Source organism: Protopterus annectens, chromosome 4.part0, assembly GCF_019279795.1.
Source record: "Protopterus annectens isolate FY-2018-M chromosome 4.part0, PAN1.0, whole genome shotgun sequence".
In the NCBI taxonomy this organism is placed as follows: domain Eukaryota; kingdom Metazoa; phylum Chordata; order Ceratodontiformes; family Protopteridae; genus Protopterus; species Protopterus annectens.
The window spans coordinates 156,313,605-156,332,439 of NC_056733.1; the positions used below are offsets into that span (position 1 = coordinate 156,313,605).

At 38.0% G+C, this 18,835-nt stretch overlaps 1 protein-coding gene across 2 annotated transcripts in view; it reads right to left on the reverse strand.

Moving 5' to 3' along the window:
• Positions 1–18,835, reverse strand: part of ELAC2 (elaC ribonuclease Z 2) — a 2,146,582-nt gene that overhangs the window by 544,400 nt on the left and 1,583,347 nt on the right. For both annotated transcript variants that reach the window (XM_044068145.1, XM_044068146.1), the window contains exon 20: positions 3,322–3,421. In XM_044068145.1, the coding sequence (XP_043924080.1) occupies positions 3,322–3,421 (100 nt within the window). The remainder of the gene's footprint in view (positions 1–3,321; positions 3,422–18,835) is intronic.

Here is an 18,835-nt window from a genome sequence, read left to right on the forward strand (position 1 = left end):
GGTTATAATGTAGATATCTCAAGAGGCATTCACAGCAGTACAGCAGCAATGAACCACAATGAAGTCCTTCCTCTTTGACAGTGTGCAACCTTAACAGTGAATATATTTGGAGACAAAATAAAGAATTTTCCAAAGCCTTAAATACCAGTGACAACAAGAAAAGGATCACTAGGGTCATAAAATGTACTCCATGTGAGAAGTCAATGTGAATGATGATTTCTAGTCAGCTCTATATATGTCTTATCTGTAGGGAAGCCAAGTGTACTCAGGTGTTACAACTGTGATTTATGATGTGCCAAGGATATTACAAATAAGTTTGCCGTTGTGCTCTTTTATTTAAAAAGTCAGGATCATGTCTGTCATCATCATCTGCTTTTCCTCATTCTTACATGGGGTTGGTGTATCTTGTCACCTCTCTCAATTCAGAGCAATTCTCCTACCTCCGAAAGTGGTGCAGACTGTTGCTAGTCTTCTCTCATGCAATCCACTAGTCTTCTTTTTTGGATGTGCTTGCCCTCTTGACTTTTTTCAGTTTCTCCTAAATCTGCTTTACCAAATAATCTTATGGTTATCTGCATGCCTGAACCACTGTAGTATTTTCTCCTTAACCTTCTCTGCAACTGCAATTACTCTTGCTTTAGCAGTGATGTCCTCATGTCATCTGTTCCAGTTTGTGCATCCTACTATGTATCTCAGGCACCATCTTCATCACTTCAAGCTTCCTCAGCTGCTCTACCTTCACAGTCAAGGTTTGTCACACATAAGCATGGCTCTTCCCACTGTTTTGTGCACTTGAATTTTCAACTTCTTTGGCATTCTTCTATGACATATTACCCCTGACACTTTGTGCCAGCTGGGTGCAGTACCACTGATTATAGCTTTGACTTCCATACTTAGACTTCACTTCTTAGCTACCCCGGCCAGATATTCAAATCTGTTAACCTGTTCCTCTATTTTCCCTTCTATATCCATTTTCAGCTTCTACTGATTCCCTCATTTGCTGACATGACAACTGCCTTGTTTGTTCTCAGTTTCATTCTAAGCACCTCTGTCTGCTTTGCATTCCCCTAACAAGTGCTGAACAGCAAGTCTTTAAAAAAATTTTAAAAGGCCATCAGATTCGGTGTTTCTCACAGAAGACAGTATCAGAACAGGACTGGTCTCATTCATGACAGTCACAGCAAAGCCTCAATGGCCTAATCTTTAGATGCCTTGAGGTATTTCCTTGATAATAGAAAAGTAAATTTATCTCCTCTATGGCAAAATGTAGCACCGTTAATATTTCTTGGAAGAAGGACCCTGTCATCAAATGAACTTGCTCACTGGTCCTGCCATTTCTTAGAGGAAGGACCTCTACAGTACCCCAAGTATAACAAAGAAAAAAATTTTGGAAGATTCATTGCAGCATTCACCTACTGGGGCAAGCAGAAAGAACAGAAACATCTAAACAGGGACCAGTACTAAACAATGAGGTAGCACAAAAAGTATCTCACCTGAAACAGTAAGGTTGAAAAAAGCACTGAATACAGAGTCCAGTGCTGCTGCAGTAATACTGACAGCATGCAATGTTCAGTGGACAATGTGCCCAAAGATGCACTTAGCTATCTTCAGCCATGTTGGTCTACAGATAGCAGAATGAAGGATGTCCTGAAGGCAGATCCAGCAGAAGTGCTGCACCATGGAAGATACAGGAGAGCAACCAACTCCGGCTGATCTTCCATCAGACGCATAAGTGGAACAAACTTTACATGAAAAAGCCTTAAGACTATATTCTGACTGAATGCCACATGCTGGGAATCCAACTCTGCAGCTCCTGACAATGACAAATGCCTCTTAGAAAGTAACATGGAAAGAAGGGGTAGCAGCCAAAGTAAGCCATAACTCTCAACTGACAGTAAGGGCTAGGGAAACACCTCTTAGAAAACAGACATAACAGCAGTGTTCCATGACTCTAGGCACCATGCAGGCTTGCTGCACTCACCATATTTATGTAATGGTTACTACAGAAAATATTAACAGTGGCAGAAAAAGCACTGGAGAATGCCAAGTAGTGCCCTCTAACAAAAATGCAGGACAGACTAAACATAGCCTTGGGAGCACAGGTTTGGTGAAGATCTCTGCAGCTTGACAATGGAAGCAATGCCCACAAGTTACTTTACTCAGTAGGCCCTTGATGTAAGAGCAGTTGTTGAAATAAACACAAGCTGAAAAAGAAATACTGGGAAAAAGGTAATATGTGTGGACTGACACATTCACATAAAGGGTTTTGAATCAAATTCAGTCAACAGACTCATTAATGAATATCTTTCATCAACTGTGAGCAAGAAGAAAAACATATCAAGTTTTTTTTTTTTTTTTTTGGAAAAGCGTGCGCTATAAAACAGGAAGTATATGAAAAAAGATGTAAAAGAAGGATCTTCTTGAAAATGTAGAGCTAAGGAACTCTGACAAATACTATCAATGAAGGACAAAAATGAGGGCTAGTGGACAGTAAAAAGTACATGGCTGCTAGAACTGTACACAAAAATGTAACATCCATACACATAACAGGATAATGTGAAAGTTAACACCACATAGGTTCATAGGTTAGTACTAAGCTAACTGCCCTTGCGAGCCATTTTAAGCTTAGCCAATTATCCCTTGTGAAACTCAAACCCTGCACCTTGTGTTTGAAAAGCAAACACCTTAACCATTAGGCCACCCTCCCAACCCGAGGTATTTTCCTGTAATCTTCAGACAGAATTTCAAAGCAATACTTCAGGGAAAGTTCATCAAACATTAATTTTGTCACAGTATATAGAAAGAAAATAAACTAAAGCCACAAATGTTACCTCACACAGGTCAGAGTCAGACAAAACAAGATGCATGCAACTGTTCTACTTTATATGCAAAGCTATGAGATTTTAGTTGGCTGCTAAGCAACCATGGTTGATGACAGCATTTTAGATGGTGTTGTGCTCATTATGGCTATAGATGTACAACAGGATGCAATCTGCTGCAAAATACTGATTAAAGATGATACTGGTGCAACGGTAGCGTTGTCGCCTCACAGCAAGAGGTTCTCCCATTTGATTCTCGGCTGGAGCGCCTTCTGTGTAGAGTCTGCATGTCCTCCTCGCGGTCGAGTGGCGCTCGAAAGACATACGTAAATGGGCGTGCCTTCGTTGAAGGTTGGGCGTCAAGCTGGCACCTCGGCACCATAAAAATCTACTGCCAATCATTAGCGGACCAGACCGCTGTGGCGACCCCTAACCGGGAAAAGCCGAAAAAAGAACAACTGAATAAAAATGCAATTTAAGAAAAAAGCAAGGAATGACGCACCTTCTCCAAATAGTAGGTTTCAAGCAGCAACTGAATGAAGGACCTGGTTTTAAATTTTGGAACTTCACGGCCTTCTAACAAGCATTTTGCAGGAATCACACTGTAAAGAAAGATTTTTTTTTTAAATATTTTTATTAAAGACTTTACAGGAAAATAAAATATAACATTATAATATATACACACATATATATATATATATATATATATATATATATATATATATAAATTAGATAAAGAAAAAAGTGAACAGAAAATATCAGATCAAAATAACAAAAGCAACCATTTACAAAGGTGTCTACTGTAAATGACAAATTCTATACGTTTATGAAGTACCAACATAACAATGTTTAACAGTTGTTTGAGTTTCATCCATAGGAAGTGGTATAGTTCTAGTTGTTTTTGACCATACGCAATTCCAGATGATAGACTTCAGATGCAATGGCAAATTCTTTCGATGATGGAGTTGATTCACATTTCCAGACCTTGGTGAATTTCCTTGAGATTGATAAAATACTCCAAAGAAGCGAGTGGTTTATTTTTTTAATACATAAAGGTACTGGGGTATTAAATAAGATTAATGATTTAAAGTAAATTTATCACTAAATAGTGCCTGTAAAAATTAATATCATTCCAAATGGTTTAATTACATTACATTCAAAAATATTATATTGCCAATCTGCTTTAATGTTCAAATTACATCTCTAGCAAACATTTTTATGTATTAATTCAATTTTATGTGGCTTGCTGGATGCTTTATGCATAAATTTAGAAGAAAATAACTTCCCCATTTTAATGGTTTGTTTAGAGGATGATAGTATCATTTCCTTTCCATCTTCACTTGGATAATTATTTATGAAATTAAAATACTCACAATAATTTTCTTTGTAATATTTTGTATTATTTTAACCATCTTATAAATTTTAGAGTCTTTTTTCTGAAATATCTTGATGCATCAAAATAATTAAAAGGTCAATTAATTTAGGACAGCTTTTTTACTGATGTTGCATTAGACTTTCTTCTCTATTGTGCATCTACAATTTTGAACATCTAACCATATTTCATTGTTTAAATTATTTTTTTAATATAAAATCTAGACAGTGTAAATTTTCCTTAACCATCAACAAACTACTATATTAGATTTTTTCCCTTAAATGTAGTAATTGTACCTAAATTAAATGCACATATATTGTTGTGTGTGTATAAGCTATGGGAAATGTTAAAAATAACAATGCTTTATATTCTGGAACATTTCTGAAGTTAATCAATATTATGGAGATATAAGATGGGTAAGTTAGTTGGTTTTGATTTTCCAAAAAATATGTTAATAACTAAAGACAATTACTAATCATCATACTGTGAAGTGAGAATATTTGATAATTAGATTTTAAACAAACTTTCTTGTATGTCTTTCCATTTAGCATTGTAATTAATATTTGTCTAGAGAGTAATTGTCTTTATAATTGATAAGGAATATAATTCTAAATCTTTCTTATATGATGATTAAGAGCCACTCTAGGTTTATTGGGATACCAAAGAAAACTAAAGATTAAGGAATTAAATTCTCCTAAACATTGTTTGGGGAGTGGAAGAGAGAGCGATTGTAACATACATAATATTTTTGGTAAGATAATTATTTTTATTAAAGAAAGTCTCTTCTATTGAGGATAGTAATTTATTCCATAAGATTTTTTATAATATCTAAACTATTATTACTGTTTATATTTATTATATGTTTAATATTTTCTGTTAAAATTATTCCTAAATATTTATTTTTTTTTATCTTCAACAATATATTTAGAAAATCTTTCCTCCAAATCATGTATATTGGAATTTATACATAAACTTTTTGCTTTCGCTTCATTAAAATGAAGTCAAGACTTAGACTGAAAAGCTTCAATAGCCTTAAAGAGAACATAGAGAGATTTTACAATGTTATTCAAACTAAAAAGTATAACAGCAAATAGAAGTATTTTGGAGCTTGTATTGTAATTTACTTGTATTCCTTTAATATCTGGTTTTGACCTTATGTAATTTGCAAATGGTTCCATGATTAAAGTAAAAAGCAAAGGTGACAATGGACAATCTTGCTTAGTTCCTTTGGTAATCAAACTGACTCAGAGATTTAAGAACCATTTGTTTATAAAAGCTTAGGAATTATCGTAAAAATTTACAAGTTGCAGAAAACCATTTGAGAAATTATATTCCTCTAAAACTAAATAAAGGCATTTCCAATTAAATGAATCAGAAGAGCTGTTGATGTCTAAATTTATTAAAGTTAGATTACCTTTTATGTTATTTGTATAATCAATTACAGTTAATATTCTATTATCACAAATGTTCCTATTTTTTATAAATCTAGTTTGATCATTATTAATTAAATATGGCAGAAATTCTACTAGCATGTATAGACATGAATATTTTGCAAACATTTAATGATGACATTGGTCTACAAGAAGAGCATTCAGTTGGGTCTTTATCTCTCTTCAAAATCGAAGATATAAGTGCATATTTACATGGCAACAAACACTTTGTTAAATTAACTAATAAAAACATAAAGTAAGACATTTAAAGCATCTTAAGGCATAAGTTTATAAAGTTCTGAAATTATGCCATCATTACCCGGGGCCTTATTACATTTTAGTTTATTAATTTCATTTTCAAGTTCAGATATCAGTATAGGCTTATCTACTAATTTCAGTTGTTCAGTCAATTTATTTTTAGTATATTGCCTAACAAAAGTTTTGATTGCATCTTGTGAATACATTACTAGATTAAATTCTCTTAAAATAAATTCTATTGCCATGACCTTTTTCGTTTTATCAGCTGACTATAACTCTTTAATATGATCAGATTTAATAATCACTTTTGTTCTAGTGGCTAATTTATGCATGGATTTTGGATTTATAGAGAAGTTTGTTAATCTTTTTCTGGATTTTATTTTTATGATATAAAATTTTTATATATTTGCTTTGTAATTTGATTTCTTTCATTGAAATATTGTCTTTTCGACTTTCTAGTTTTAGTTTGTCAATTTTTCCTGTAATTCAAGTAGACACTTACCCCACTGCTTTTTCTTTAAAGCATATCAAATCATAATTTTGCCATTTAAACAAGATTTTAGAGCATCCCGTACACAGGTCTCAGATGTATATTTAGTGTTACTGAATTCACTGCAATCCTAAACTTCAGTATTAAAGAACTCTTTGAAATCTTTTAAGTTAGTTATATACGCTGGTATTCTTTTAATGTGATTATTATTATGGTTCAAAATAAGCTCAGATGTTGCGGTGTTGTGGTCAAACAGTGGACAAGAGACTTCCTTAACCTTAAAAAGACTAGTAGTTAAATAATTGGAAACAAACTATCATTTCTTGATTATGATCCATTTATATGTAAAAAGTGAGTTAAAAAAGACAGTATCCGAGACTGAAAACTCTTTAACATCTCTAATATTAAATAGATGAATGAAGACTGAAAACTCATTAACATCTGTAATATTAAACATAATGAAATTTATTAATGCTTTTGCTGAAGCTGATATTCTATGTTTCCCTGTAGTATCAGAATCTTTCTCATTTAATATACAGTTAAAATCTCCTGCCAAAATTAAACTACCATTTGAAAGATGAATAATCTGATCTAACTGATGTTTCACTGTTTTAACTTCTATACCAGGTATCCAGTAAACATTAATGAGAGTGTATAATTTTCTCTTAATTTCTAATGTTACTGAGCAAACCATCCCTTTATCATCACTATATATACTTAGTATACTTGGCACAGGCATAGAGTTTTTCTACAAAACAGCTACTCATCTCCTTTTCGACTGTATTGGGTACTAGCTAACAGAGTATAATGTTTATCATTAAGTCTATCAGTATCATTTGATAACAAATGGGTTTCTTGGATAAATATGATCTGAGAAGGAAAATAATGTTAAAAATGTTTTTAAACTATCTCTTTTACAACCATTATTTAATCCATTGATGTTAACAAAAATACACTTTAAATATGTCATCTAATAGCCCAAGGAAAATTGTAAGAACTTTAAAACTTTAAAATGTGGCATGTTAACAGCTGTAAATCTAGTAGACGTGATGTTAGTACAGATGAATAAAATGAATATAACTGCAGACACCAAAACAGGAAACAAATATTGCACAAAAATTAAACATGAAGTTGTTTCAACTTTCACTCCCCACATGGAGTATACCACACAAGACTTAAATAGTAAAGTTATCCAAGTCATCCCACCTAGTAACAGGAACAAGATTAACACCACTCTGCCATTCCAGAACTATAACATGTTAATGTAAAAAAGGAGAAAGAGAAAAAAAATCACATTCTATATTCTATAATAGCTCCCAAAACAAGTAAGGTCTCTATCACTTAAGTAAATTAATGAATGTCATTTTCTTATATGACATAATACTTATTCTAATAGATTGTGCTCTGATTAAAGAAGCAGTCATATTATACAATGACTGCTTAATTTATGCCCATATCAGAAATGTAAATATTTATTATATCACTTTATTTTTACAAAATATTTTCATTAAAATAATGTTATTCACATTTAATACTCCTACTAGTACTTTATATTTTCTGCATACATGTCTCTCTCAATATGTGTCATTAGAGGTCTCTCTCATTATGTGCCACTAGAGGGCTAGAAAGCAATAGGCACAATAGAAGAAGTTACAAGTATTATCCCTTGACATGATAGAAGTAACTAAAAAATAAATGGTCTATTACATAACCACTAAAGAAATATAACTAGGATACAAAATAGATTTTTGCAATAATTATATGTTTAAAGTGAATCAATAACTGTAAATAGAAATGGATCTACTAGTCTCTTGAAGACTTTTATGAAACACATTCCAAATACAAACAAGACATCAAGTTTAAAAGTTAAAAATGACATATGATAAACCAACATCAGCCTTATATGTTTTGGTATCATAATATTTGATTTTTCACCACATCATTTAAATTATTTTATTAATTATGTATTTTCATTAAAATGGAAGTGATATAAGGAGAGACAAAAAATATTTGCTGTTATTGTACCTTCTGTTCTTTTGTAGAATAAATACAGCACCATAGCTCAAACAATAAAATGAACTCAACAGTTTGAGGACAATCCATAGACTAGATATTCTGCTCAAGATGTGACATGTATGCAGAAAATATAAAGTACTAGTAGGAGTATTAAATGTGAATAACATTATTTTAATGAAAATACCACTCTAGAAAACAAAAATGGGAAGAAACTGAGGGTAATGCTGCTCAATGCCAGAAGTCTAAATCTCAAAATGCACTTCTCAGTATGGAGAACATCGATGTCTGTGCTGTAACTGAAACCTGGTTCAAGGCTCCTGAGAGCACCCCGGCACTATTAGATTTTACCTCATATCATGCGTTCCGGCCCCAAAACCCGGACCACACCACAAAAGGAGGGGGTGTATCCATATTCATAAACGATACCCACACCTCCAGGTTGGTGGCAACGCACGAAGCTTCGGAAACCATCCAGGTGCAACTAACCATAGGCAAAACTGCTCTACAAATTGTAGCATGCTACAGGCCACCCTCTCAAACTCAGGAACCCCACACAGCCTTCCTGAAGACACTGGAGGGTATAAATGCATCTCCAAACACCATCACATTGGGTGACTTCAACTACCCGAATATAGACTGGGAACATTACTCAAGCCCTAACTTTCTAGCCCAACGGTTCCTGGAGTTCATAAATTCAAATGCCATGGAACAGCTAGTCACTGTTCCCACGAGAGGAGAAAATATACTAGATCTCATTGTCACAAACATGGGGACAAAATGCTCCACACCAGAAGTATATTCCTCATTGGTGAGATCTGATCATAAACTAATCTCACTGGAAATCCACATCCCGCCCCCACCCCAAACAAAAAAGACCATAGTGAAGAACTTCTCTAAAGCAAACTTCACACTACTCAAGACTGGTGTAGTATCCATCAAGGCCCCTGAGCCAGAGGAAACCACAACCCAAGCTGCGGAAGCCCTTACAAATGCCTTCTATGAACACCTCCAGGACTGCATGGATCAGGCAATCCCAAATAAAACCAAGACTCTTTCCACAAAGGGCAAACGTCCAGTCTGGTGGACCCCAGCCATTAACAAACTTTACAATAAGAGGAGAAAGCTATTACATGATAGAACAAAATCCACAAAAGGGAAGTCACCCCTGATCATTATTAGTAAAAAAAATACGAGCACTCATAAAATCAACTAAGGCCAATTTTGAGAGAAAAATTGCCATGGATTCAAAGGACAATCATAAGGCCTTTTTCAGCTATGTTAGGAACCTGGGTGGAAACTCCCAGATATGCTCAGAATTAGTCCAAAATGATACAAAAATCACTGAACCCACAGACATTGCCAACATACTGGCAGACAGGTTCAGTGCAAACTTCACCCCCCTCTCCCCCTAAAGGAGAGATAACTATCCCAGCCGAGTGTAGCCTCCCGGACATCTCAAAGGCGCAGGTGAAAGCTGCTCTCTCTAAAGCTAAAAACACAGCATCAATGGGACCGGATGGTGTCCCCGGCTGTGTGCTACACGAGCTAAATGAGGAATTAGCCCCGCACATAAGGCAGCTGTTTAATCTCAGCCTTACCACAGGATACGTGCCCAACGAGTGGCGTACGGCAACTGTGGTCCCACTCCACAAAGGCGGCGCCTCCACGGACCCTGGTAATTACCGCCCCATAAGCTTAACAAGTCTAGTCTGCAAAGCTATGGAGAGGATCATAATGGAGCTCATAAACAAAGATATAGGGGACTTGCAGACATTGGACCCGACCCAGTTTGGCTTTGTCAAGGGAAGATCATGCCTTTTGAACTTGGTCGACTTCTTCGAAACAGTCACCAAGGCCATTGATGAGGGAAAGGCAGTCCATACAGCCTACCTTGACCTTGCAAAGGCTTTCGACACAATACCCCACTCGGGTATTGTAGAAAAACTTACCAGTTTAAATGTAAACCCATATGTCACAAGATGGGTTGCAAACTGGCTTAAGGACAGAACCCACAGGGTTAGAGTTGCTGGCGCTGTGTCAGACTCCAAGCCAGTCACAAGTGGTGTCCCACAGGGCTCGGTCCTTGGCCCCCTATTGTTTGGCATCTACTTCTCAGAAGTACAGGCCAGCATGGGAGGACTTTGGCTGACAAAGTTTGCAGACGACTGCAAATTGGGCGCCATAGTGGAAAGTGCATCGGACACGGATATCCTTCAGAAGGGACTCACGGAAACAGATAGCTGGTGCCAGAGCCATGGCCTGAAGTTAAACGCCAAAAAATGTATAGTCATACCCTTCGGGAAAAACAAGGTAACCCCAAGCTACCATATAGGTGGCAATCCACTAAGCACAGAAGAGGTTATCAGGGACCTGGGGACCCAGGTTGACAGTGGCCTTTCTTTTGACACTCACATTGCTAAAGTGGTTAGAAAGACCTTCTACATTGCCCACCTGATCATGAAGGATTCACATCCAGATCTAGTGAGGTCATTGTTCCCCTGTACTCTTCACTTATCAGACCAATGATCGAGTACAATGCCCCATTCAGGATGTATCTCACCAGACATCTGCAGCAATTGGAGAGACCCCAAAAGTTCCTCACCAAAAGGATAAAGGGACTCCAAAATCTGTCATATGCTGCCAGATTGAAGAAACTCCAGCTCTATTCAGTCGCATACCTTCTGCTCAGAGGTGACATGTGCCTGACATACAAGGCCATGTCCAACCCGGAATTAATGGACATGCTCCACCTCAAAAAATCCAAATCCACCAAAACCACTAGAGCAAGCAACTTAAACCTTAGCACGGATATAAATAGGACGTGCTGGAGGGATAGATTTATCACTCAGAGACTCCCTATGCTGTGGAATAAAATCCCGGTCCATGTGAGGCAGAGCACCTCGCTGACTCTGTTCAAGAGAAATCTAGACCTGTGGATGGGAGATCGTAGGTTTACCCCGGGAATCATCTCTGTGTCACTGCTGGACAGAGGCACAACAAACTAATGGGCACATTATTTTTTCATATAAGGGGTGGCGTAAGCCACAAAAATTTGGGCTAGGCTTATAAATGCCTTAGGGCAGATAGCCTAGTATAAACCTATGAACCTATGAACCTATGAACCTATAGTGCATCTATAATGAGTTCATTAAATTATTCATTAAATAATGTTCCAATTACTTAAGTAAAACTACAAGTAATTTCAAAAATAATCAGAGCTGTACAAAACTGTTTCAAATTTTGTCTAAACTATAACTAGAATGTCTCATAACTAATTATGTGGCATCTATAAAAAGAGACACTCAGCTTTAAAGATGTGAATCACAATAAAAATACTGAGATCCATACACATCTCCTAAATCCCTAGTAGAACAGCAAGAGGTAACTCAACAGATGCCTCACCATGAACTCAATAAAGCATAACCATTAAATATTGCCTCAGCATCTGCTTATGTGGACATATGTAGCAATTTTCTGTCAAAAAAGATTTGCATCTAACATTCACAAGTATATAATGAAAGAACAATGTCTCACAACTAAATAAAAATTACTTGTATCCAACTCTGAAGGAGAACAAACAGCTGTACATGGAATAAAAATGAACACAGAAGGAGCTGCAACCAAATAAAATAATACATAGTTACAAGTCATTATATTAACACTATTAAAATAAAACAATTATTAAAATACAAGTTCATTAAATCCCTCCATGGATTGAGGTACAACTCCTAGAAAAGTAGCTCAGCAAACTGTATTTATAAAATGGCAAGTCCTTTTAGTCTGGACACTGCCATTTTATAATACGGTTTGCACACTTGACAATGAACAGGTGTAAATTACAAAGAAGGGGTAAATCCTGAAAGTGATGAACAGGAGTGTTAACAAAACATTTCCTTTCTTTTTTTAAGAAATGTAAAATGCTTTGTTACTACTAGCCAGTGGTGTCAGTTAATAGCTTCACAAAGCAGTAAAGTATACATACAGCGTACTGCACAACCAGACAGACCACTGTCATTACTATGTAGTGTGATATATAACCACAAAAATGCTTAAATATCATGTACACAGCATGTCTTCCTGAATTATGTATCACAGAGATAAAATTACAGTGAAATATCTGGAGGTGCACTACAAAGTAAACCAAGGAAAAACAGGAATGCATCAAAATGAAGTATGATTGGATCATATTTGCTCAACTTTTAAAACAGACACTACGTTATGATGAATAATAATATACAATTAGTACTCCAGATTAGTTTCTCAAATTCCAGTGCATGTAAAGGTAGCAAACATTTTCAGGTAAAAGATGCAATTATATCAAATGCTATTATGGTTCATCATACCATTGTCTATTGTTACTCATAAGGCAACCTTCTGTTTCAAAAGGCAGTTGTTGTATAACCGTATAGTTTTTAAATAAATTAAGCATTACATTTTATTTTTCTAAACTGAATTAGCTCTTGCATACTTTCAGCAAAAGTGTAATAAATCCATGTGAGATTTTCTCTAAGATAAATTTAACCTTTTAAAATGTATTCAGATTCGACTACAATTAATCAAAAATGCACATTAATGCTCTACCCACTCTCCACCCTTCTACAAAACGTTTCAGTGAGCTGGGACTAAAGAATCAAGTGGTCTTGTCAAAAGAAAGTGAATTAAATAAAAAAGACACAGAACTCAGAAGGAGCTATCAAGTACCAAGACAGCTCCACACATATAACTATATGCTCGCCAAGAGCCAAAATGTGATGTCAGAATGCTCACGATTATGGTAGGAATTTCAGTATCAGGAATGTGAGAAAGTAAAAAGGCTTCAAAAAGCAACAGTCAATGCTCGAGCCCAATACAACAAAAGCTGTTAAGAGTGCAAGCTGCCAAACCCTCGCAAAGTGTACCAGACTCATTTGCCAACAAACATAAGGTCAGTGCTCACCAACACAATCATAAACAGCACAAACTGTACATTAACCAGTGCCAATACAAAAGAAAAGCAATCACACTCAAAACAAATATAAAAAAGGAAAACTAGCCTATGCTCTGGAAACCAGACACCCAATACAGACGCAGCATATGAACGGAAGAAACAAGATTCTGCATGGATCATATAACCCCCTACCAAACCCTAATCCATTTGAAGTACACAACAAGACCAATAAACTATTAAACAATATAAAGTGACACAGAAACCAACCACTGCATCTCCAAAGGGAAAATGCACACAGTTAAAAGCACATTTTAGCCTCTATACAATTCCCCGTAAATACACCACACATAACATCTAAGTAGTACCAGTACAGCCCAGCTAGAACAGCACACATCAGAAGAGCGGCTCCAAGGCTGGATTCTAAAACTTTAAATAATATAAAATTATGAGTTTATAGTAAAAAGAGCCTAGAAACCCTGTATGCAAAGCTAGCACCAAGGACTAGAACATATAAATAAAATATTAATAATATAGTTAATAAATATATTAATCAAATAACAGTATATACATCACATGTAGCTATAATAAAATAATATCAAATATTAAGATGAAGAATAAGTGTAAATAAGTGAATAAAAGAAATGAAAAGTACAGTTGTGTACACTTACCATAAATGTAGATGTTCGAGTGTATTCACTGTTGCAGTCATCTGCTTGCAGTAGCCCTCATTTGGCCTGATTAACAGAGTCTTGGGTCCTGTGTCGGTTGTTGTTCCTTCTTCCGTGGCGTCAGGTCGTCAGGGGTATAAAACATGCAGCAGATGCCATTACATCAGTTTTTCTTGCCCCAGATGTCAGGTGTCTCCCTAATGGGCAGCAATTAAATCTATAAATATACAAGGTTATACCTCCAACAAAAAAGCAAATACACCAAAAAGCTTTTGAGCATAGTAAAGGAGAGTAGAGGTATAGCCAAAAGAAGTAAAGGGGCTGGAAGGAGGGTAACCAGGACTGCAACAGTGAATACACTCGAATATCTACATTTATGGTAAGTGTACACAACTGTACTATGTTCTTTGTGTTTCACTGTTGCAGTCATCACATTTGGGTAGATTCCCAAAGCTAAGGATGGATGGAGAAATTTATATAGCATTAGGACCAGCTATAAGGCCTTTCAAGACTGCAGTGGCAAGGCCAGCGCTGGATTTAGAGAAAGTTGGCAGATGGTAATGCTTGGTGAAAGTATGCACAGAACTCCAGGTAGAAGCTTCTAGGATATCTCTGGTAGGGATGCCTTTGAGAAAGGCTGCAGAGGTAGATGCAGCCCTGGTTGAGTGGGGCATGATCCCCTGTGGGATAGGTTTTCCATGGTGCTTGTAGCAGAAATGAATGCAATCGCCTATCCATTTGGAAATGGTTTGCTTTGAAAAAGCCTTCCTCTCTGCCCCTGTAACAAATGCCACCAGCAGTTGGTCAGATTTCCTTTGAGATTTAGTCCTGTCCAAGTAGAATCTAAGTTGTCTGTGCACATCTAAGGAGCGCAGTATCCGTTCCCCTTTGTTCTGTGAATTAGGAAAGAAGGTGGGCAAATGAATGGACTAAGGTCCACAATGGATACCACCTTGGGCATGAAGGAGGGATTGGTCCTGAGGGACACCATGTCCGCATGAAAGATGATGAAAGGCTCCACTGCCATGAGGGCCTGTAATTCAGATACCCTTCTTGCTGAAGTGATTGCTAAAAGGAAAGCTGTTTTCCAAGAAAGGAATTTTAAGTCTGCAGTAGCAGCTGGCTCAAAAGAAGGAAGAGTGAGTTTCTCCAATACAAAGTTAAGGTCCCAGGCTGGAGTTGGAGGTCTCGTGGGTGGTCGTAGATTTTTGGCCCCTCTGAGGAATTGCTTGAGCAGTGGATGAAAGAAGAAGGGAGGTTCTGTGTTATAACTAGCTGAAATTGCTGAGGCGTGAATCTTGATGGAGGAGAAAGGCCCTTGTGAAGCATCTCAGTTAAGTATTGTAAAATCTGAGGTAAATTGTGCACTGCTGTGCTCATCCCTTGAGATTGGTTCCAGGCACAGAATCTTTTCCATTTTTCAGCATAAGATTTTCTAGTACTAGGCCTCCTTGCCTCTAAAATGATATCCATCACTGGTTTACTGAGGGATGGTGAAGGAGAGATTAGGTAATTAGCCAGGTTGCTAGGTTCAGAGTTTGAAGCTGAGGGTGCAGAATCTGGTTCTCCTGCTGAAACAACAGGGTAGGAGCCTGAGGCAGGTGCCATGGGGTCAACAGTGACACACTGCACAAGAGGGGGCACACCAGTGTTGGCATGGCCAGTCTGGTGCAATCAAAATCGCCATTGGTTTGTCTTGTTTGATCTTTAGTAGTACTTTGGAGAGCAGAGGCAGAGGAGGAAAGGGATAAACTGATAGGTTTTTCCAGCTGAAGGACACAGCATAAACTTTCCAAGCTTGTTTTTGGGGAGTCCTTGTGCAAAATTTGTCCAATTGATAGTTCTGGGGGGAGGCAAGCAGGTCTGTATCTGGGCTGCCCCATTTGCTTGTCAACATGTTGAAAATCCTTGGTTCCCGTTTCCACTGGTGTGGGTCCATGAGGTTTCTGATTAGTTCGTCTGCCAGTGTATTTAGTTTTCCTGGCAGGAATTGAGCTTGTAGATGCACTTGGTAGCTCGCTAGTCTGCAGAGAGGGTAAGAATGTGTACCCCCCTGCTTGTTTATGTACCACATAACAGTGGTGCTGTCCGTCATTACCATTAATTGTCCTGGAAGAATGTGGTCCCTGAAGGCTGTCAGAGCATTCTGTACAGCTAACATTTCTTTTTGATTGATATGCAGGTGCATTTGACTTGGGTTCCATTTGCCCTGAATGCACTTCACTGCCAGGTGAGCCCCCCATGCATAGTCTGATGCATCTGTTAGGGTTTCGGCGGCAGGGGGTAGTGTGAATGGTAGTCCCTTGTTTTGGTGGCAGGCCTCTGCCCACCAAAGAAACTCTAGGCGTAGGCAAGTTATGATAGGAATCATTGCTTCTAGATCCTGAAAATGTTGACACCACAGACTTTTCAGATACCATTGTAGTTTCCTCATATGCAGTCTTGCACATGGCATTAGAAGAATGCAGGAGGCCATGAACCCCAAGGCTTGTAGTATTTGCGTTGCAGATAGCAAGGTTTTTGTGGCCACTTGTTTGAAGTAGGTTGTCAAATGAATTTGTTTCTGTGGCGTGAGGAAAGCCATCTGGGAAGTTGTATTCAAGCTTGCTCCCAGGAATATAAGTTGTTGACAGGGTACCAGGTATGATTTCTTTTCGCTTATGGTGTACCCCAGACAAGTTAGCACTCTTTGTACAAAGGCCAGATGATTCAAAAGTATGTCCTGGCTTTCTGCCTGAATTAGACATTCGTCCAGGTATGGGTATATTTGAATATTTCTTTGCCTGCAAAATGCAATGACTGGAGCGAGGCACTTTGTGAATACCCTGGGCGCAGTAGATAAGCCAAAGGGCAGTGCAGAGAAGTGATAGTGCGTGTAGCCTGCTTTGAAGCGTAGGTATCTTCTGCAAGATTCCCTAATTGGGATGTGCAGGTATGCTTCCTTTAAATCTAGTGTTGACAACCAGGTGTCTTTGCATAGCATAGGGAGCAACTGGTGAAGAGTCAGCATCTTGAATTTTGGAATCATCAAAAAGGTGTTTAGAGTAGACAGGTCCAGGATAGGACGCCATGAATTGTCTTTTCTGGGTACCAGGAAAAGCCTCGAGTAGAAACCTTGTCCCTTTTCCTCTTCTGGTACCAACTGAATAGCCTCCATGCTTAAGAGAGAAAGTACTTGCTTTGGGCATCTGCCCACTGATTTGGGGGTAGATCTGGCCATCCGCTTGGTGTTGGTAACGTGTGGAAGTGAAATCTGTATCCCTGGGACACTATATTTAAAACCCATTTGTCCTGGGTATCTTTGCATGAAGAGCAATCTTTTCCCCCAAAGGGGCAGTCAGTTGAGAAGTGCTTGGAAGTTTTAAAAAGAAGTCATTAAGACAGTTTACCATAGGGGGAGTTTTATTACTTCCTGATTTAGAAGTGGAGGCCCCTCACTGCTTAGTCCTGTGCGTACCCTGGGACCAAAGCCTGGGAGCTCTGCTGAATCTGGGTTTAGACTGAGAAGGTCTGGAAGAGGCACAAAAGGACCAATTCTTGGAAGGCCAATGCCTACTAAACCTTGGGGGTTGTACTTGTAAAAAATCTTTAACAGTTTGCATAGATTTAGCTTTTTCCTCCATCTTTTTAAGAACTTCTTCTGCCTTGTTGCCAAACAGGCGGTCCTGGTTTAAGGGAGCATCCAGTAATTTTGCTTTAACATGATCTGGCAATGATTGCTCCTTAAGCCAAACATGCCTTCTAAGTACAGACCCAGTTACAGCAGCCCTGCAAAATGCCTCTAGTGAATCAAAACCACATTGCAAAGTATGTTTTCCAACTTGTTCAGCTGAATGCAGTAAATCCTGTAAATCCTTATTTTCAGCACAATCAGGAATCAACATAATTTTCTGTTTAAGCAATCCAGTAATATGCTGCCGATACTTTACATATGAAACTGGCAGTTTAAGGCCCTAATGGCCAAAGTTGCAGAAGTGTATACCTTCTTACCCCATCTATCCAGCGCCCTAGTCTCCATCAGAGGGGGTAGGATTTTTGGCAGTAGTAGCTTTAATGCCCTTGGGTCCCTGTGAAATGGTCTCAGGATCCGCAGTAGGATTTTTAACAAGGAACTTGTGAGAGTCAGGGACCCTGTAATATCTATCAGGTTTTCTGGGAGCAGGAGGTAAAGGGTCAGGGGCCAAGCTAGATTCCGAAAAGGCATCATCAACAATGTCTAGTATAGGAGGTATGGATAAAGGCCTGTGCTGGGGCAGTAGTAAGAAATCCCTAAGCCTCTTTTTAGAATCAGAGAAATCCTGACTTTCCCAATGAAAATGCTCCCTGAGAGTATGCAAGGTTTCACCAAAAGAAAAATCCTCTAGGGGAGAAGCAAAGGGAATAGAGTCCTCAGCATGGGAATCCTCATAGGAAGATAAGGGTAAATCGTGGTCATCAGAGGAAACAGAAAATTCAGAATCCTGGTAAGAAGTATCATAAGCAAACTCAGTCCTAGAAGGCTGGCTTCCCCTGATTAAAGTAATAAGGTCTTCAGCCATTCTTGTTTTTTAGGCATAGAGGCCTGACCATGTGGTCTAGGCGTCAGTTTTCTAGGCATGGTTCGAGTTTTAGGCCTTGAAGAAGAAGATGGCGTTGGTTTAATGCACAAGCCAGTAGGCCTGAATACTCCCCTCAGAAGCCGGTGCCTGCACAGCTGCTCCGGACCCATCCAAGGTAGAGACATCTGCAGGTTCCACAGTTGAAGCATCTCGTGGCATACCGGACTCCGAATGGGTGTCAGTAGAGGCCTGCGAATCTGAATTAGTGGGTATCAGGGGCTGCGAATGCACCTCACTGAGTACTGGCGAACTGGCAA